This window comes from Arachis hypogaea, chromosome 16, assembly GCF_003086295.3.
Source record: "Arachis hypogaea cultivar Tifrunner chromosome 16, arahy.Tifrunner.gnm2.J5K5, whole genome shotgun sequence".
Classification (NCBI taxonomy): domain Eukaryota; kingdom Viridiplantae; phylum Streptophyta; class Magnoliopsida; order Fabales; family Fabaceae; genus Arachis; species Arachis hypogaea.
This window is the reverse complement of record NC_092051.1, coordinates 19,288,068-19,309,162: the sequence shown is the minus strand read 5'-3', so window position 1 is coordinate 19,309,162 and position 21,095 is coordinate 19,288,068. Positions and strand designations below refer to the sequence as shown.

General features: G+C 28.3%; 2 protein-coding genes across 2 annotated transcripts; both read left to right on the top strand.

The window, feature by feature from the left end:
• Positions 1 to 1,502: 1,502 nt before the first annotated feature.
• Positions 1,503 to 15,472, top strand: LOC112758700 (probable aldo-keto reductase 1). Its single transcript, XM_072219949.1, has 7 exons — positions 1,503 to 1,882; positions 1,975 to 2,142; positions 2,233 to 2,436; positions 2,530 to 2,702; positions 14,445 to 14,541; positions 14,814 to 14,967; positions 15,050 to 15,472. The coding sequence occupies exons 1-7, from the start codon at positions 1,829 to 1,831 to the stop codon at positions 15,247 to 15,249; spliced, it is 1,050 nt and encodes a 349-aa protein (XP_072076050.1). The 5' UTR covers positions 1,503 to 1,828; the 3' UTR covers positions 15,250 to 15,472.
• Positions 15,473 to 17,482: 2,010 nt separating this feature from the next.
• LOC112758699 (probable aldo-keto reductase 1) lies at positions 17,483 to 20,556 on the top strand. Its single transcript, XM_025807418.3, has 7 exons — positions 17,483 to 18,152; positions 18,229 to 18,399; positions 18,868 to 19,068; positions 19,173 to 19,345; positions 19,478 to 19,574; positions 19,825 to 19,978; positions 20,110 to 20,556. Exons 1-7 carry the CDS (start codon positions 18,087 to 18,089, stop codon positions 20,331 to 20,333), a joined length of 1,086 nt encoding a protein of 361 aa, XP_025663203.1. The 5' UTR covers positions 17,483 to 18,086; the 3' UTR covers positions 20,334 to 20,556.
• Positions 20,557 to 21,095: the final 539 nt, after the last annotated feature.

Here is a 21,095-nt window from a genome sequence, read left to right as displayed (position 1 = left end):
ATAACTTAACATTCAATCATTTAATTAAGCATTAAACCATATTAAATTAATTTTTAACTATACATAGTTAATCTAATATTTAAGACGTAAATTATAAAATTCAACTAAGTTAAATTATATTAACAAACTCTAACATTTAAGGATTATTTTAAATTAATTTTAAATAAATTAAAATTCAATTAAATTACTGCTTCGTTAATCTAATGTTTAATAATTAAATTAAATTTTAAAAAAATTAAATTAAATTAAATCTTTATCAAATTTCTACAGTCTATTTAATCTAACATTCCAAATTTAAATTAGATTAACCCAAACTCCAAAAAAAAATTTAACCTAGTTAATTACTACTCTAACTAACCATTGCTTATCACTTCTCTACCTTTCATTTGTACTTTCAAAATTCTAACAAGCAATTTAAATCACTGTTCTAACTATTATTTGTAGTTTAAGAATTCTAAAAATGCATATAATAAAATTATAAACGACTTAGTATCACAAAAAATTATTTATTTTTTTAAAAAAAAATTCAATCACTAATCTCTTCATAGATGAAACCAGTAATATGGACAATGCTGTCCAACTGATAGATACGATTTGGGTCGTCTTTTATTTGTACAGTTTGAATATTGTTATTTTTTTGGTTCACTTCTCTTTAGATTTGGCATTAGGGAGTTAGAAATTTGGTGAAGGTAATTCGAAATAAGTAGATTTGATATTCTGCTAGCATACATTGCGTGTAAATCAAATTCAATCACTTCGATTTATTATGGGCTTAATTCATATTCAATTAATTTGAATTAACTACTAAAAAAGTTATCATATATTTACATACATGTGTTATTTAATTTATTTTTAATATATATTTATATTTTAATATATAATTTATGCTAGTAATTAATTTTAGTATTTTTTTGTAACGAACTAATTTTAATATACACCTAACATGATTATATAAAAATAAAATGTTAGTCAAGTGTATATTAGCTAATATTGATAAAAAATGTTAGCTCATAAGATTTATCTTTTTCCTATTATTATTTTGTTGATTAAAATAAAAAATAAAGAGAACCAACTTTTAGTTAACTAATATTAACCAATTTTAATCTTATAAGTGTATAATTTAAAATTTAATGATTATGATTTAAAATCTAAAATTTACGATAAACTTAATATTAAAAAAATATAATTATCCAACATTATTCATATGAGGAATGTTAGGGGTCAACAATTTTGGTGTTTTGTAATTATTAATTGGTCATTAATAATGTTTTTAATGGTGTGAGATTATATCTAATTGTATCTAATAGTAGGAGATCTATCACTTTTATTTTGATAGTTAAGTGCTAGTAAGAAAATATAAAAGTTGCTGGACCTAGACTTTTCCTATTCATATATCATGTCACAAATCATAGAAACTTAGACAAAGACAAAAATACACAATTCCCAAACAAACAACTACGGGTGCCACATCTCTTAACCCACAAACACCGGCCAACATCTTCAAACAACAGCATATTTTAAATAAAATGAAAAAAAAAAAAAGGATCATCAACACCCGTGTCTCGTTTGCATCCTCTAATCTCAAAAGTGAAGATAAAGAACAACTCACAACTCACAAACACCAAGGATCCGTTCTTTACATGGATAACTATCAAAGATATATATTTTGGCCAACATTTAAACACGCGCGCCGCCATTGATGATTGCCATGTAATGTGCTCTACTACTGTGTATATGATCGTAACAAATTAAATGTCGTGAACCATTCATTCCTCAAGGAAAATATCCTTCTATATATATTCCATAACGATGATTCAGTTTCACCAAAATGGCAGAACCACAGAGAATTCCTACTGTCAACCTTGGTTCCCAAGGCCTTGTGGTAAATAATCTTATTATATGCATGCAAGCCAATAACAATGCCTTAGCCTCAATTATAGCATATTATATTATTTGTTATTTAATTATTAACAGGTTTCAAAGTTGGGACTGGGGTGTATGGGCCTTACTGGAACTTACAATCATCCTCTTCCAGAAGACCAAGGCATCACCGTCGTTAAGCATGCATTCAATAAAGGCATCACTTTTTTTGACACTGCTGATGTCTATGGTGCTAATGCTAACGAACTCTTGCTAGCCAAGGTAACTATTCTATCTTTCTCTCTTTCATTTATTTGCTGCAATTAGAACTAATAAAGTCATTGTTTCTTCTGAACACCATATATGTACCAGGCTTTGAAGCAGTTGCCTAGGGACAAGATTCAGATAGCAACAAAGTTCGGCGTTTTAAAGTTAGACTTTGCTAATTTGCATGTCAAGGGTACACCAGACTATGTGCGGTCATGTTGTGAAGCCAGCTTGAAACGCCTTGACGTTGAATACATTGATCTCTATTATCAGCATAGAGTCGACACATCCGTGCCTATAGAACAAACAGTAACTCATCATGATTTTCATTTCAAAAATATTAATTGATCATCACTTAGCTTGATACATTCTGATATCTGAATAACTTTGGTGTATGAATAGATGGGCGAACTTAAGAAACTCGTTGAGGAGAAAAAAGTGAAATATATAGGGTTATCTGAAGCCAGCAGTGATACAATAAGGAGAGCGCATGCTGTTCATCCTATTACCGCAGTTCAAATAGAGTGGTCTCTTTGGACTCGAGACATCGAGGACGAAATAGTTCCTCTTTGCAGGTTAGTTTTAGTTGTTCTCTTAGGTAGAGTTTGTTGTTAGAGTTTTAGTTTGTTGTTCTCTTTGCAGGTTAGTTTTAGTTGAGACTTAAGTACAACTCGACGGCCAAAATATGAGGTCCTATTTTTGAGAACCATAATCTATTTTGTTTTTCAAATTTTCAGTCTTTAGTGGGTCCTATTTAAATAATATTATTTAATTAATTTAAATATTTATTTTTTATAAAAAGTTATTTATTTTTTAATTTTTTTCTTTTAAAATATTAGATGATAGAATTTAAAAGATATCTAATTATATTATTTTAAAAAAAAACGTGCTAATTATTGAAAAAGAAGAAAAGAGAGTCCTACATATTTTTTAAAAGAAGAGAATATCTTTCTTTATCTAATAATAATTTGTCGCGTGACAAGATATTATAAAAATAAATAATTATATTTTTATTTAATTTATATTAATTATTTAATAAATTATTTAAATAATAAATAATTAAATAATTATATCTCTATTTAATTAATAATTTATATTAATTATTTTAGTTAAGAGAGAAAGATTTTGCACTGCATTATCAATTTTTTTAAAAAAAATGTCCAATTTTAAAATAAACAGCAATATCAATAGTTAAAAGAAGACTTAATTGAATATATATGACAATTTTATAATACTTATCATCAACTATAGAGCTTTATTATGCTTTCTTTTTTTATATTCCGTAATTTTATAAATTAGTGTAATCTCGAATTATATATTGTGCACTATTATTATATACGAAGTTATTTTTTTTTAATATTAATATTTTTAGAGTAATGTTATATGTATACCAAAAGCAGCTACCAAAGTCAACCACCAGTATAAAATACATGTTGGAATATAGATACGCATTGAAAATAAATTAAACCACACATGTATTTATACACAAATACATTAATGACTGATTTTAGTAGCTGATTTTGGTGTATAAATAGTATTTTTGATATTTTAATAGTAAATTATTTTTGAATTTACACATTTTAATAATATTATTGCAAAAAATAGTAACTAAATTAATTTTAATTTAATTAATTAAGTGAGATCACAATAGGAAGTAAAGTTAGTTCCTCCTAATGAAGAAGAAGAAGAAAGAGATGTTTTGAGTTCTTATTTACTGTTTATGACACAAAAACTGATGTAGAGTTACTTTTTATAACTAGTGGGCCATAAATAGAGACCAAGATGAGTTTTCTATTGAAGATGATTTAACAATATATTTGGTGGTCAAAAAATTAAAATACACACTTAGAAGATTGAAATTTTTGGACACAAAAATAAAAATTTTAATAATATTTTTTAAAAAATATTTTTATTTAATTTTTAAATTTTAAATCTACCCCTTAATTTCTATATTTAGAAAAATATTAGGAGATCATCAGAATCTATTATTTTTGGTCGTTATTTAGCCATCAACTTAATTCTTTTAATCTAAAAATTTAACAACATATTTTATCCCATATTTTTAAATATTGATGACTAAAAAATGACTAATCCTCTAACATTCTTCTCATATTTATCTTAAAGATATGATTTAGTTCGGTATATTTTACACCAAATACAATATAAAAACTTAATTTAATCTTTATTTTTCAGTATTAATCTCCATTCCAAACGCAACCTTAGGACTCTACTTAAACAAATATAATAAGAAAAAGTATAGGGTACCAACATATTATCTGCCAACTTCTGCCAACTCTGATTTATAATTGTGTTTCATGGAAGTATGTTCGTGGATGTGTCTAATAATTAATATATTTTAAATACATATATAAAGAGACACATCCAGAAAATATATTTATAAAGACACTTCTATTAAACACAGCTATAAAAAAGACATTTTTATTAGACACATATACGAACACACTTCTATAAAACACAATTATAAATAAGAGTTGGCAGAAGTTGACAGATATGCTGTTGGTAACGTAGCGGAACCGATATAATAAACACTATTTTTTAGATATATAAGCTACTTTTAAATAGAGTATTTATAATGTATTTTTTTTACTAACACTACAAAACTAGCAGAATTTATTATTTTTTATCAACATTTAAATCAACAATATTAAAAAATGTAAGTTAAAAAAAATTAAATTTATGACACAAAATATTGAATAAAAATAATAAATTATAATATGATACGGACACACATAAAAATAAAAGCAATTTAATTTTAAAAACGAGTTTAAACTAATTTATATATTGAAAAAGGTTTTTAACCGCATTTAGCCAACGTGGTCAGCCAAAATAGGTAGTGGTGGACCGAGCTCTCGGAGGCTCTAGCCTTTGCCGGCCGAGTGACGCTGTTAGTGCGGACGGTTGGTACGGTCCGGCCATTCGGCCGGTGCTGAAGCAGTTTGAGGAGAGAGAAGATATGATTTAGCGAAACGAGTTCTATTTGGTTTTAAACGAAGGGCAGTGCTACGGTGATGAAATGAAGAATTTTCTTTACATGCTGAAACAAGGTGGAGTGCATGGATATTGGACACGTGTAAAGATGTTTCCCAAGACAAAACAAATCTGACGGAACCAGAGGAACAACAGACTTTAACTTGTCAAAGTGATTAATAAGTTAGGTAATAGATTATGTTAATTAATGTGGTTAAATGTTTGGGCCAATTTGATTTGAAGCCCAAAAATTTTTTTTGAAGCTGTGTTATTCGTTGAAGCTGTGTTATTCGTTGAACACCGAGTAAAATTGCGTGTGTCAGTCGCCCAACCCAGTTCTCGTCACCCACAGGAAAACGTCTATAAATAATTAATTTTTTCGGTCAAGATAAAATCGAACGCTATTTACTAATTTTCTTCTTTAACCGTAGATATTTTCCAATATTAGCATCTTATACAATATTTTTTTTTTCACATTGTAAAATTAATTATTATAATTCTTGGTCATTGTTTATTATTCTAATTTGTTATAATATGTATTATTGTTTCTAATGAAATTGATAAATTAAGTCAAAAATTAACCCTAAATAATAATAAAAACCTAATTAGTAAAAACCTGGAATCCAAAACAGTAAACAAATTAGGATTATTGATAGTATTCATAGAAACTGCAAAAATATATTATTTTATATATTACTTTTAATTTAATAAATAAATATTAACTTTTATTAAAAAAATTATAACAAACTAAAAAATATTTTTATAAAAAATATCATATAAAATAAATACTAAAAGAAGTATTAAAAATGATTAAATATACTTAAAAATAATATTATAATTTTTTAGTAATTTACTAATTATCTATCTAAAAGTGATTTTAACCAATATTATTCAAACAATTTCATTTTATCAAAATTAATTTTAATATAGAATTGCCAAACATAGATTATGTTGGCACAAAATCACTTATCTTCGAAATCAGTTTTACAAAATCACTTTCTTTCAAATTTCAGTTTAACCAACTCTAATCCAAACACACACTTTGTCGTTCGGTTTATTCGTTAGAAGATTCGACAAGTTTGACTAAGTTATCGTTTAATAGTTCTTAACTGTTAATTTCACATGAACACAACTTCTTTAAACTGTTCCTGTGTAATAAATATATTATCACTACTTAGAATTTTGATCAGAGTCACTATCATTTCCATAATTTTAGCGGGTCCATAAGTGTTTATGATTATATAGTTTCGAGTAGGGCAATGCTACGGCGGTGATGAAGTTATTCTTCATCAGCTGCTGAAGCGATGTCGATGAGCTATCTGGCTGAGGCGTGTGACGTTGTTGTATATGATTTTAGGTTAAGAGTTAGGAATATTGTAAATGATTTAGGATTTCAGAACTAGAATTCAGGATTTACAATTTATAGATTATCGTATATATCGAGTTTAGACTTTATTAGATTATGATTTACCATTTATGGTGTTAGGGTTTCGATTTTAGGTTAAAAGGTTAAGGATTTTATATTTAAACTTAAGAGTTTAATGAAACTGATTGAATGTTTAGGATTTAGGATTCAAGATTTAGAGAAATTACTGTTAAGAGAGAGTTTAGAATTTATACTTTAGGATTTAAGTTTGACAGTGAAATTCAGAGTTTAGTGTTTAAGGTCAAAATTTAAAAATTGACAAGATTTAAGATTGTAAATAGTTAAAAAAATATGACATTGATTTAAAGAAATAATTCTTTCAATTAAAATGTACGTAGGTGTTCTTTAAACTGATACATCTAATGATTATCATATATCTTACAGGCATTTTTTAAATAGCTAGAATTCTTATTATAACTATTAAAAATACTTTCTAATTCGCTTATAAAAGAAGGATCATTAAAAATCTTCAAAAATTAATTTTGAATATTAAAATATATGGATTTACAATTTTTTTAGCTATTGTTGTCCTAACTATAAGAATTTTATTAGATACAAAATTTCTAATGTTCCTAACACCGACTAATAAATAATCAACATTTTATATTATATATATATAATGTGAATAAATTATTTTTATTACTAAATTTAATTATTATTTTTTTTTAGGTTTCTCATAAATTATTAGATTAATTTAGTTGAACTTATTTACTAATTAAAATTATTCAACTTTTAAAATAAAAAAAAAGAAAACTTTTTCCATATGTTAATTTTAATTCGAAAAAATTTTTAGTTTAATTTTGCTTCACACATTTCATTTTTGAATTATATAATTCTCTTTCTATAAATAAAACTAAATATCATTTTATTAAAAAAGTGTTTCCATATATATCTTCATTTATTTTGTTTTCGGTTTTTTTACTCATCACGTGTCCTAAAAAATCCTCTCATGCACAAAAATTTTAACATATCAGATATACCATACAAACAAAAGAATATTACAATATTCATTCCTTACTCTATAACCCAACAAAAAGCCCAATCAAAACAAAAATTTCACCAACAAAATGCCAAAAAGCTCAATAACTAACACACCTTAATTAACCAATAATTAAACTCTCCTAATTACCTCACTCTAGACAAAACTCCTGCCTAGTCAGTCACCGCTAGCAGACACTGTCTGCGCGTGTAGTCACGCAAACCCATGTGTCACACAATGGGCTACACCACGCAGTTTCCTTTCCTGAGGAAAAAAAATCACTTCTTCATGCTAGCAAACCCATGTATCAGGCCAATGCTAGCATGAAGAAGTGATTTTTTTTCCTCAGGAAAGGAAACTGCGTGGTGTAGCCCATTGTGTGACACATGGGTTTGCGTGACTACACGCGCAGACAGTGTCTGCTAGCGGTGACTGACTAGGCAGGAGTTTTGTCTAGAGTGAGGTAATTAGGAGAGTTTAATTATTGGTTAATTAAGGTGTGTTAGTTATTGAGCTTTTTGGCATTTTGTTGGTGAAATTTTTGTTTTGATTGGGCTTTTTGTTGGGTTATAGAGTAAGGAATGAATATTGTAATATTCTTTTGTTTGTATGGTATATCTGATATGTTAAAATTTTTGTGCATGAGAGGATTTTTTAGGACACGTGATGAGTAAAAAAACCGAAAACAAAATAAATGAAGATATATATGGAAACACTTTTTTAATAAAATGATATTTGGTTTTATTTATAGAAAGAGAATTATATAATTCAAAAATGAAATGTGTGAAGCAAAATTAAACTAAAAATTTTTTCGAATTAAAATTAACATATGGAAAAAGTTTTCTTTTTTTTATTTTGAAAGTTGAATAATTTTAATTAGTAAATAAGTTCAACTAAATTAATCTAATAATTTATGAGAAACCTAAAAAAAAATAATAATTAAATTTAGTAATAAAAATAATTTATTCACATTATATATATATAATATAAAATGTTGATTATTTATTAGTCGGTGTTAGGAACATTAGAAATTTTGTATCTAATAAAATTCTTATAGTTAGGACAACAATAGCTAAAAAAATTGTAAATCCATATATTTTAATATTCAAAATTAATTTTTGAAGATTTTTAATGATCCTTCTTTTATAAGCGAATTAGAAAGTATTTTTAATAGTTATAATAAGAATTCTAGCTATTTAAAAAATGCCTGTAAGATATATGATAATCATTAGATGTATCAGTTTAATGAACACCTACGTACATTTTAATTGAAAGAATTATTTCTTTAAATCAATGTCATATTTTTTTAACTATTTACAATCTTAAATCTTGTCAATTTTTAAATTTTGACCTTAAACACTAAACTCTGAATTTCACTGTCAAACTTAAATCCTAAAGTATAAATTCTAAACTCTCTCTTAACAGTAATTTCTCTAAATCTTGAATCCTAAATCCTAAACATTCAATCAGTTTCATTAAACTCTTAAGTTTAAATATAAAATCCTTAACCTTTTAACCTAAAATCGAAACCCTAACACCATAAATGGTAAATCATAATCTAATAAAGTCTAAACTCGATATATACGATAATCTATAAATTGTAAATCCTGAATTCTAGTTCTGAAATCCTAAATCATTTACAATATTCCTAACTCTTAACCTAAAATCATATACAACAACGTCACACGCCTCAGCCAGATAGCTCATCGACATCGCTTCAGCAGCTGATGAAGAATAACTTCATCACCGCCGTAGCATTGCCCTACTCGAAACTATATAATCATAAACACTTATGGACCCGCTAAAATTATGGAAATGATAGTGACTCTGATCAAAATTCTAAGTAGTGATAATATATTTATTACACAGGAACAGTTTAAAGAAGTTGTGTTCATGTGAAATTAACAGTTAAGAACTATTAAACGATAACTTAGTCAAACTTGTCGAATCTTCTAACGAATAAACCGAACGACAAAGTGTGTGTTTGGATTAGAGTTGGTTAAACTGAAATTTGAAAGAAAGTGATTTTGTAAAACTGATTTCGAAGATAAGTGATTTTGTGCCAACATAATCTATGTTTGGCAATTCTATATTAAAATTAATTTTGATAAAATGAAATTGTTTGAATAATATTGGTTAAAATCACTTTTAGATAGATAATTAGTAAATTACTAAAAAATTATAATATTATTTTTAAGTATATTTAATCATTTTTAATACTTCTTTTAGTATTTATTTTATATGATATTTTTTATAAAAATATTTTTTAGTTTGTTATAATTTTTTTAATAAAAGTTAATATTTATTTATTAAATTAAAAGTAATATATAAAATAATATATTTTTGCAGTTTCTATGAATACTATCAATAATCCTAATTTGTTTACTGTTTTGGATTCCGGGTTTTTACTAATTAGGTTTTTATTATTATTTAGGGTTAATTTTTGACTTAATTTATCAATTTCATTAGAAACAATAATACATATTATAACAAATTAGAATAATAAACAATGACCAAGAATTATAATAATTAATTTTACAATGTGAAAAAAAAAATATTGTATAAGATGCTAATATTGGAAAATATCTACGGTTAAAGAAGAAAATTAGTAAATAGCGTTCGATTTTATCTTGACCGAAAAAATTAATTATTTATAGACGTTTTCCTGTGGGTGACGAGAACTGGGTTGGGCGACTGACACACGCAATTTTACTCGGTGTTCAACGAATAACACAGCTTCAACGAATAACACAGCTTCAAAAAAAATTTTTGGGCTTCAAATCAAATTGGCCCAAACATTTAACCACATTAATTAACATAATCTATTACCTAACTTATTAATCACTTTGACAAGTTAAAGTCTGTTGTTCCTCTGGTTCCGTCAGATTTGTTTTGTCTTGGGAAACATCTTTACACGTGTCCAATATCCATGCACTCCACCTTGTTTCAGCATGTAAAGAAAATTCTTCATTTCATCACCGTAGCACTGCCCATACGATAATCTATAAATTGTAAATCCTGAATTCTAGTTCTGAAATCCTAAATCATTTACAATATTCCTAACTCTTAACCTAAAATCATATACAACAACGTCACACGCCTCAGCCAGATAGCTCATCGACATCGCTTCAGCAGCTGATGAAGAATAACTTCATCACCGCCGTAGCATTGCCCTACTCGAAACTATATAATCATAAACACTTATGGACCCGCTAAAATTATGGAAATGATAGTGACTCTGATCAAAATTCTAAGTAGTGATAATATATTTATTACACAGGAACAGTTTAAAGAAGTTGTGTTCATGTGAAATTAACAGTTAAGAACTATTAAACGATAACTTAGTCAAACTTGTCGAATCTTCTAACGAATAAACCGAACGACAAAGTGTGTGTTTGGATTAGAGTTGGTTAAACTGAAATTTGAAAGAAAGTGATTTTGTAAAACTGATTTCGAAGATAAGTGATTTTGTGCCAACATAATCTATGTTTGGCAATTCTATATTAAAATTAATTTTGATAAAATGAAATTGTTTGAATAATATTGGTTAAAATCACTTTTAGATAGATAATTAGTAAATTACTAAAAAATTATAATATTATTTTTAAGTATATTTAATCATTTTTAATACTTCTTTTAGTATTTATTTTATATGATATTTTTTATAAAAATATTTTTTAGTTTGTTATAATTTTTTTAATAAAAGTTAATATTTATTTATTAAATTAAAAGTAATATATAAAATAATATATTTTTGCAGTTTCTATGAATACTATCAATAATCCTAATTTGTTTACTGTTTTGGATTCCAGGTTTTTACTAATTAGGTTTTTATTATTATTTAGGGTTAATTTTTGACTTAATTTATCAATTTCATTAGAAACAATAATACATATTATAATAAATTAGAATAATAAACAATGACCAAGAATTATAATAATTAATTTTACAATGTGAAAAAAAAAATATTGTATAAGATGCTAATATTGGAAAATATCTACGGTTAAAGAAGAAAATTAGTAAATAGCGTTCGATTTTATCTTGACCGAAAAAATTAATTATTTATAGACGTTTTTCTGTGGGTGACGAGAACTGGGTTGGGCGACTGACACACGCAATTTTACTCGGTGTTCAACGAATAACACAGCTTCAACGAATAACACAGCTTCAAAAAAAATTTTTGGGCTTCAAATCAAATTGGCCCAAACATTTAACCACATTAATTAACATAATCTATTACCTAACTTATTAATCACTTTGACAAGTTAAAGTCTGTTGTTCCTCTGGTTCCGTCAGATTTGTTTTGTCTTGGAAAACATCTTTACACGTGTCCAATATCCATGCACTCCACCTTGTTTCAGCATGTAAAGAAAATTCTTCATTTCATCACCGTAGCACTGCCCTTAAACGAAACCATACTAGAAAAACAAACTACGAATTTTGTGAGAGAAAAAGACTTTGGTATCACTTCAATGTTTTACTTGAAAATATTGATTTATTTAAAGGTGAGTTTTACGGTGTCTTTGTTATGGTGTCTAAATTGTCTAAGTTCCCTTTTAAAGTAAAAAATAAAATATTTAAAATAAAAAATAAATCATGTAAAATTTATTAAATATTATTTATTTACTTTTTTTAGTAACTTAGGCTGCGTTTATTTCTCATGACAGAACAGGACAAGACACTGAGAACAAGACACAAGAGATAAGAGAAAAAATTTTATATTCTTGTATTTTGTTTGGTGATAAACTAAAAGCCAACGAGTTATAGCTCAAATGACATAGTCTCCTCATACTCAATTAAGAGGTTGCGGGTTCGAGTCTCCTATCTTTGGTAAAAAAAAAAACTAAAACAAATTATAAAAATCTAATTTATTCTCATTTTTTTTTATTCAAAAAATTTGAGATGAAAAATATAATAATAAAAAAATATAATTATAAAAAATTAACAAAAATAACGAAAGAAAAAATGAAAAATAAGTTGTGTCCCTTGTTAGTGTCTCTATGTCCTTACTATCAAGATGAACACAAAATACATTAATTCAGTATCTCTGGACACATTGTCTCTGTCCATGTCACTTCTGCCAAATACGATGTTGTATTTCTGTGTCCTGTCTCAGTGTCCTGTTTCTATAAACAAACGCAGCCTTAAATACAAAATGATAGGCACGTAGCATTCACCTTATTTAAAAGGGTTTGATTCAGCTTTAGTTCAGTTTGGTTATATTTTTTTAGAGTAATTACCCAAATCAGTCCCCGAGGATTTTAGAATCGGAGATTTTAGTCCCCAAGGAAAATTAATACACGGATCAGTCCCCAAGATTTTACTCCGGCAGACAAATTAGTCCCCAGTTCATTTTCCGGCAGAGTAATTATCCAGATCAGTCCCCAAAGATTTTAAAAACAGATATTTTAGTCCCCAAGAAAAATTAATGTACAAATCAATCCCCAACTTTTCTCTCTGTTAGACATAATAGTCCCCCGTCCAAAATTAAAATAAAATAAAATAATTATTATTATTAATTACACAAATATTGTACTATATTTTTTGTATTTTTTAGACAAAAATAATGATAAATTTATTCATTAAATTCTTATATATATATATATAGTCACTCAACAACAACAACAACAACAACAACAACAACAACAATAATAATAATAATAATAATAATAATAATAAAATTATTAGATATTATTTTACAAAAAATTCAAAGTTAAAATCATTTGATATTTTTGTATTTAATATAATCAAAAGATGTCCTATGTAAAAAAAATTATATATGTTTATATTAAAAAATATGTATTAAAAAAATATTTTAATTTGAATTTATATTAAATATATATTTTTTTAATACAAACATATTTTAAAATAGTACATCTTTTGATTATATTAAATACAAAAATATCAAATGGTTTTAACCTTAAATTTCTTATAAAATAATCTCTAATAATTTTATTAATTATTATTATTATTATTATTATTATTATTATTATTATTATTATTATTATTATTATTGAGTGACTATATATATATAAATACATATATAAGAATCTAATGAATAAATTTATCATTATTTTTATCTAGAAAATACAAAAAATCATGGTATAATATTATTATGTAATTAATAATAATAATAATAAATAAAATTATTAGAGATTATTTTAAAAAAATCAAGGTTAAAATCATTTGATATTTTTGTATTTAATATAATCAAAAGATGTACTATTTTAAAAAATATGTTTGTATTAAAAAAATATGTATTTAATATAAATTCAAATTAAAATATTTTGTTTTGATACATATTTTTTAATATAAACATATATAATTTTTTTTACATAGGACATCTTTTGATTATATTAAGTACAAAAATATCAAATGATTTTAATTTTGAATTTCTTGTAAAATAATTTCTAATAATTTTATTATTATTATTATTGTTGTTGTTGAGTGACTATATATATATATATATATAAGAATTTAATGAATAAATTTATCATTATTTTTGTCTAAAAAATACAAAAAATATAGTACAATATTATTGTGCAATTAATAATAATAATTATTTTATTTTATTTTAATTTTGGACGGGGGACTATTATGTCTAACAGAGAGAAAAGTTGGGGATTGATTTGTACATTAGTTTTTCGTGGGGACTAAAATGTCCGTTTTTAAAATCTTTGGGGACTGATCTGGGTAATTACTCTGCCGGAAAATGAATGGGAACTGATTTGTCTGCCGGAGTAAAACCTTGAGGACTGATCCGTGTATTAATTTTCCTTGGGGATTAAAATGTCCGATTCTAAAATCTTCGGGGACTGATTTGGGTAATTACTCATTTTTTTATTAACCTCCTACTTGAAACTATGTCGCTATGTGACTACACTTTTCTTTTAGTCTTTAATCTTTATTCTTGTTTTAGTACAGGAAACTTGGTATTGGAATTGTGTCTTATAGCCCTCTTGGTCGTGGCTTTTTTGGTGGAAAAGGAGTTGTCGAAACTTTACCTTCTGTTAGCTCCTTGGTACCATATTTGATCATTATGCATGCTTGATTTTAATTTGTCATTAGGTTGTGATAAATAAATTAATAAACAGCTAGGAATAATTCTTAATCCTACTAGAAGGAACACTGAACTAGTTCAATTTGTGACTTTGGTTTAGGGTGATGTCAACCATTTTACTTTTCTAATTTAAAATTAGTCATCAAGAGTAAAGTACATTATTAGACTATTGATTTTTCAACAAGAAAAATTATCTGATTGTTTGATTTCTAGTTATTTATTTAACATTTTAGAGTGCTCATCCTCGGTACCAAGCAGAGAACATAGAGAAGAACAAGAGGATATATAAGAGAATAGAAAGCCTTGCAAAGAAGTATGAGTGCACCACTCCTCAGTTGGCATTAGCATGGGTACTCCAACAAGGCAATGATGTTGTGCCTATTCCTGGTATCATCAATTGTTTAATTTAGATATAAACTCGTTCTGGTGATGAGATAATAATTATATTGATGGAGGTAGAGTTTTACAGGAACTACTAAAATCAAGAACTTGGATGAAAACATAGGTGCTTTGTCGGTGAAATTTACTGAGAAGGAGCTAAGGGAAATTTCGGAAGCAATTCCAGTTGATGATATAGCAGGAATTCAGCACTACAATGAAGGGCATGGCAAGTTATCTTGGAAGTTTGCTAACACACCTCCAAAAGATTCAAGCGTTTATGAACTTTGAAACACACAATCATAATTGAAAGGATGATGATAACATGGATAGGCAATAATACTACTAGTAATTAAATAATATATATCATGGTGAAAGTTTGAATATAAGTTCCTTATTATATATAGACATGGTATGATATATGATATTAAGTTATTAACCCAACAGTCAATGAATTATAGCTCAAATGGCATAGTCTTTCCATACTTAATTAAGAGATTGCGGATTCGAGTCTCCTATCTTTGGTGAAAAAAAAGTTATTAACCCAACAGTGTGTTTGAGCAATGAGTACATAGTTTAGATTCACTAATTTTGATTAGATTAGCAATCCCACTATGAACCTCACTATGATAAAAATAGTCACAAATTTATTTTGATTGGCCAAACCAAAGATGCAAACTAGACCTCTTACTCTAAAGAGAACCTAGAGTAAAATAAGCACAAACCTTATATCATATTCAACTAAACTCTATTTTATAAATAAAAGGTATATGAATTATTTATATTAATGGGAGAGAAAAAAAATCTTCATAACTTAGACGATTTGAGACTAATACATAATACAAAGTTCACTATTCTAAACAACATGAAACTTGTATTTCCTTATTACAATTAACTAATATAATTAACCTACTAATTTTATTTGCTCCTGCATGCACCGTTTGCAATTTACACTTTTCCAACAGTGCCGGGGTGCTTTGCCAAAATTCATTGGTTTACACATTAGCATGGGCGAGGTTCTTCTTTCCTATTACATTTTCCAACGTCACGCCTTATCATCTAAGATACAACAACTTTTACTCATAGTTTTTGGCAGGTCTCTGTGAGTGATTAATACACCCAATTTTCGGTTTAGCAGGAATGAAATAAGGTTTTATTTTCTCAGTAGATACACGAAGTCTTTTCATCTATAAGGTAGCGTTTGTTTTGAGGTACTGAGACAGAGACTGAGAGACTAAGACTCAGTATCGTGTTTGTTAATTCAGAGACTGGTACTAAAATTTCTGTCTCTGTCTCTAAAATTTCAGTATTTCAGTACCTCCAAAAAGTAGGGACACAGGGGACTGAAATTTTTAGAGATGGAGACTGAAACTTTAATAACATTTTATACCTAAAATACTTTCATTTCAATTAATTAATTCTAATTTTACCCTTTGTGCAAATTAAATTAGAGTTTTATTCTTATTTCAATTCCTGTCTCCTATTTTGTACCAAACAGAATACTGAGATTTATTTTAATCCCTGTCTCTTAGTCTCTGTCTCTCAGTCTCAGTCTTTCCGTCTCTATCTCTCCACCAAACGCTACCTAAGGAACTTCCAATCTTAAATAAGTGATATCACAAATGGTATAAGGGTTAGGTTAGATAACATATTTGTAGTGTATGTTTGAGCATAGTTGTAAGAACCGGACCGGACCGGTCGGTTCGACCGAAAAACTAGTAAACCGGTGATCCAGCTGATTCGGTTTTAGTCTTAGACCGAAGAAGGAAACAAACCGTTTAAATCCGGCCGGTTCGATGCAATCCGTGAACCGGCCGGTCCTATGGTGCTCAAATATTCAAAAATGCATGCAGGGTTTTGAACCTGCGTCTCCTTGCTAGGCAAGGATAAGGAATGCCACCAAGCTAGTGTGTTCATTTGGAAATTTATGTGCTAATTATTTTATATATTATATACATACACAACTAAATTATTTTATATTTATTTAATTTAATTTTTGTTTTATACTCATTTTTTTTAATTCTTTAGAATTTATAGAATTATTAAAATAAGTATCAAATATTTTAATATTTACATTTACATATTAAAATGTTAGTAAAGATATTTATTTTAAATTTTTTAGAGTATTGAGTTAGTAGGTCTTCGAAGATTTCGACTTAAGACTAATTAGTAGGGACATCTAAGCATCACCACTAAATTTCACATGAAAAATTAATGGAGGGACGTAATGTGTTCATCGTTTACTATCTTGAAGGACTAAATTGATATTTTATTTTTTTTCAAGGGCTAATTAATTTGAAGTAAAAAATTTTAAGGATAGACCTAATTGTCACTTTATTCAATTTTTTTCTATTTTATATTTTTTATTTACGTACAACCGGTTCTATTGGTTCAACCAGTGACCCACCGGTTGAATCAGTAACCCAATAACCTGACCAGTTCGATCACCGGTTCGGTTCTGACAACTATGTGTTTGAGCACTCTATTTATAATGATTAGGCATGAATTTGTTGGAGATTCAGAAGGGATCCACACGAGATACGCGCATGATCCTCTGTGGATATGGTTCGAATTTATCCTTTATAGTTAGCATACTTAGAACCTATGCTTGAGTTTTTCTATTTTAAGTGTTTGGGGATGAATTTAGTTAATATGTGCGAGATAAGCATAGAATCCTGCATGAATATGGTTCTAATTAAATATATACATCATCTACTATATATAAAAAATTACACTTTTAATTTTTTTTAGGTGAAAACTCAGCTGAAGTCCACTTCACGTGAAGTTGATATCTGAGAGCCGTTAGATGAAAATTTAGTCAAATTAATCAAATCATCTAACGGCTCTCAAGTATCAACTTCACGTGAAGTCGACTGCATCTGAATTTCCACCTTTATTTTTATCATATTTTAAAAATGCTTTTATTGTTAATAAATTTATAAATAATTTTGTCGATGAGAGGATATTTTTGTTGAGTTATCTTTAGTAAAACACATGAACCTTTCGTTGGGAAGATATTTGTCCATACACGACCATATGCATTCATCCATCCATCCATCCTCGATCATTACGTACACTGTACAGTTGCAAACTTGCAATTTACGACTGAGGAGTGAAGCAGCATAATAATGGCAGAAGCAGGGAGTGAGAGCGTTTCCATTCCTCGCGTGAACCTTGGTTCCCAAGGCCTTCAAGTTAGCTTCTTTCATTCACTTAATCCATGTAATTATTTTCACCCCCAATTCCTTGAAATTGTCTATTTATATGTAGGTTTCAAAGTTGGGGTTTGGGTGTATGGGGCTCACTGGAGCTTACAACGATCCTCTCCCCGAACAAGAAGCCATATCAGTTATTAAGCATGCTTTCAGTAAAGGCATCACTTTTTTCGATACTGCTGATGTCTATGGTTCTAAGCATGCTAACGAACTCTTGCTCGCCAAGGTATTAACTACTCAGTATTCACTAATCGTCATCATTACTTTTTATACACGGTATGCTACGTACAGATCTTAGGTGGAAAGTACACCATAGTGTTTCGCAGATAACCAACATAGTTGATTTGGTGGTAAATTCACTCAGTATGTTTAAGTAAGTATGTGGACTCAAATCTTAACCTGCTTATACAGCAATTCACTGACAAATCTTTAAATAGAACTGTGATTTGCAACACATTAGTCTTTGTCCTTCCCACATGGATTTTGAATTACGAATTACTATGCACACATTGGTGAATTCATGTAACTCAGAATTTATTATTTTTGGTTATCAGTTAGCCATCAATGTTTAAAAATATAAAATAAAATATGATGTTAAATTACTAGACTAAAGATAAGTGATTGGACAAAAACTATAAATTCTGATGGTCTTCTAACATTTTTGTTATGGATTTCCTTCTTGACCACGAACCAGGCTTTGAAGCAATTGCCTAGGGACAACATACAGCTAGCAACAAAATTTGGCATGTCAAGAGGCATCTCTGGTTTGCAGATCAAGGGTACACCAGACTATGTGCGCTCATGTTGTGAAGCTAGCTTGAAACGTCTTGATGTTCAATACATTGATCTCTATTATCAACATAGAGTTGACACATCGGTGCCTATAGAACAAACAGTAAGTAATGATACAGACTAATGAAAGAAATTACTTGATCTATTTATCTGCCTTATCTCGTTTGATACATTCTGATATCTGAATAACTTTGGTGTATGTAATAGATGGGTGAACTTAAGAAACTGGTTGAGGAGGGGAAAGTGAAGTATATAGGGTTATCTGAAGCCAGCCCTGATACTATAAGGAGAGCGCATGCTGTTCATCCTATTACCGCAGTTCAGTTAGAGTGGTCTCTTTGGACTCGAGACATCGAGGACGAAGTAATCCCTCTTTGCAGGTTAGTTTTGGTTGTTCTTCTAGAGTTTCTACTTAAAGAACATAGTGATTAGACATCAGCTACTTGAAACTATGTCTCTATGTGACTACACTTTTTTTTTTACCTTTTATCTTTGTGCTTGTTTTAATACAGGGAACTTGGTATTGGAATTGTGCCATATAGCCCTCTTGGTCGTGGCTTTTTTGGCGGCAAGGGAGTTGTGGAAACTGTGCCTTCTGTTAGCTCCTTGGTATGCCATATATATTTGGTCACTATGCTTCATTTTTGTTATTAGGATGTGGCAAATTAATAAACAGCAAGAAATAATATAATTCTTAATCCTAGAAGGAACATTGAACTAGTTTGTGATGAATTTGACTTAGTGTGTCATCCATGTTATTTTTCTAATAAACAGCAAGATTATTAGACTATTGATTTTTCAACAAGAAACATGATCTGCATGTTTGGTTGCTGGTTATTTAATTTATTTCACATTTTAGAGCGGTCATCCTCGGTATCAAGCAGAGAACATGGAGAAGAACAAGAGGATATATGAGAGAATAGAAAGCCTTGCAAAGAAGCATGAGTGCACCACTCCTCAATTGGCATTAGCATGGGTACTCCAACAAGGCAATGATGTTGTGCCTATTCCTGGTATGATCAATTGTTTAATTTGGATAGAATCTTGTTCTGGTAATGTGATATATATGTGTGCAGCGTGCGTACGCGCGCACTCTGCTTAGCTTGGTTGCGACAATTATGTTGATGGAGGTAGAGTTTTTCAGGAACTACTAAAATCAAGAACCTGGATCAAAACATAGGTGCCTTGTCAGTGAAACTTAGTGAAAAGGACCTAAGGGAAATTTCGGAAGCAGTTCCAATTGATGATGTGGCAGGAATCAGGCACTACAATGAAAGGCATGCTAAATTTTCTTGGAAATCTGCTAACACACCTGCAAATGATTCAAGTGTCTCAACTGTACCTAGAGTAGGGAACACTAAATTATGAATAAGGGTAATTTTACATCTATCAATACATGATCCAGATGTATAACACTGTTTTATTGGAAAATGTTGGAATCTAACTTCCTTAAAAATATAGAAAGATATTAGTCCAAGTCTATTCTAGTTGATTGGCTAGGTAGATACTACATGATGTCTCAGTTTTATGTGTAATACAGGTTTTTGATGTAACAACTATGTATAATAATATGGCTTTCCTTTATTATCCATTCATGTACCTGCTATTAGTAAAATTATTAGAGTGGCATTTTAATTATTCTTATTTATCCAATTGTAAATCATAATAAAGCAGAAACAATAAAAAAACACCACATCACTATTCGTCATTCTTAGTTATCCAATTAAGAATAAAGCAAGGATTAAGTTAATTACTCTGTTAACGTTAGACGCGGTGACAATGAAATGCAAGTTTGATATAGAGTATGAACTTTCAATTCAGTTCCAGAGTCTAGAGTATTGAATGAAAAATTTATCATTTCCACATTTAGTTACTCAACAAGCAAAAAAAAAAAAAAAGTAATACTCTTGTACTGAGAGGAGAATAAAAGATGAACATGAAGATTTTGCTCTAATTTTGGGATTAAGATTTTATATTAGGGATGAGACTAAATTGAGTCTAATCAATCATTTAACACATTATTTTGATTATCTTAGTATGCCATATTGGTGCTTATTACTAATTCAAATCAGTACTGCACTAACAGAAGTTTTGATGAGAGACGAATGGAAATTCACCAAAGTAAATTTA

What these genes read in the sequence shown, in the direction of transcription:
- LOC112758700 (XM_072219949.1), top strand. Translation starts at nt 1,829, where the DNA reads ATGGCAGAACCACAGAGAATTCCTACTGTCAACCTTGGTTCCCAAGGC. An exon ending in CCGTGCCTATAGAACAAACA is followed by an intron (nt 2,437 to 2,529) that starts GTAACTCATCAT and finishes GTGTATGAATAG; the next exon opens with ATGGGCGAACTTAAGAAACT. An exon ending in TACCTTCTGTTAGCTCCTTG is followed by an intron (nt 14,542 to 14,813) that starts GTACCATATTTG and finishes TTAACATTTTAG; the next exon opens with AGTGCTCATCCTCGGTACCA.
- LOC112758699 (XM_025807418.3), top strand. Translation starts at nt 18,087, where the DNA reads ATGGCAGAAGCAGGGAGTGAGAGCGTTTCCATTCCTCGCGTGAACCTT. An exon ending in GAAGTAATCCCTCTTTGCAG is followed by an intron (nt 19,346 to 19,477) that starts GTTAGTTTTGGT and finishes GTTTTAATACAG; the next exon opens with GGAACTTGGTATTGGAATTG. An exon ending in TGATGTTGTGCCTATTCCTG is followed by an intron (nt 19,979 to 20,109) that starts GTATGATCAATT and finishes AGAGTTTTTCAG; the next exon opens with GAACTACTAAAATCAAGAAC.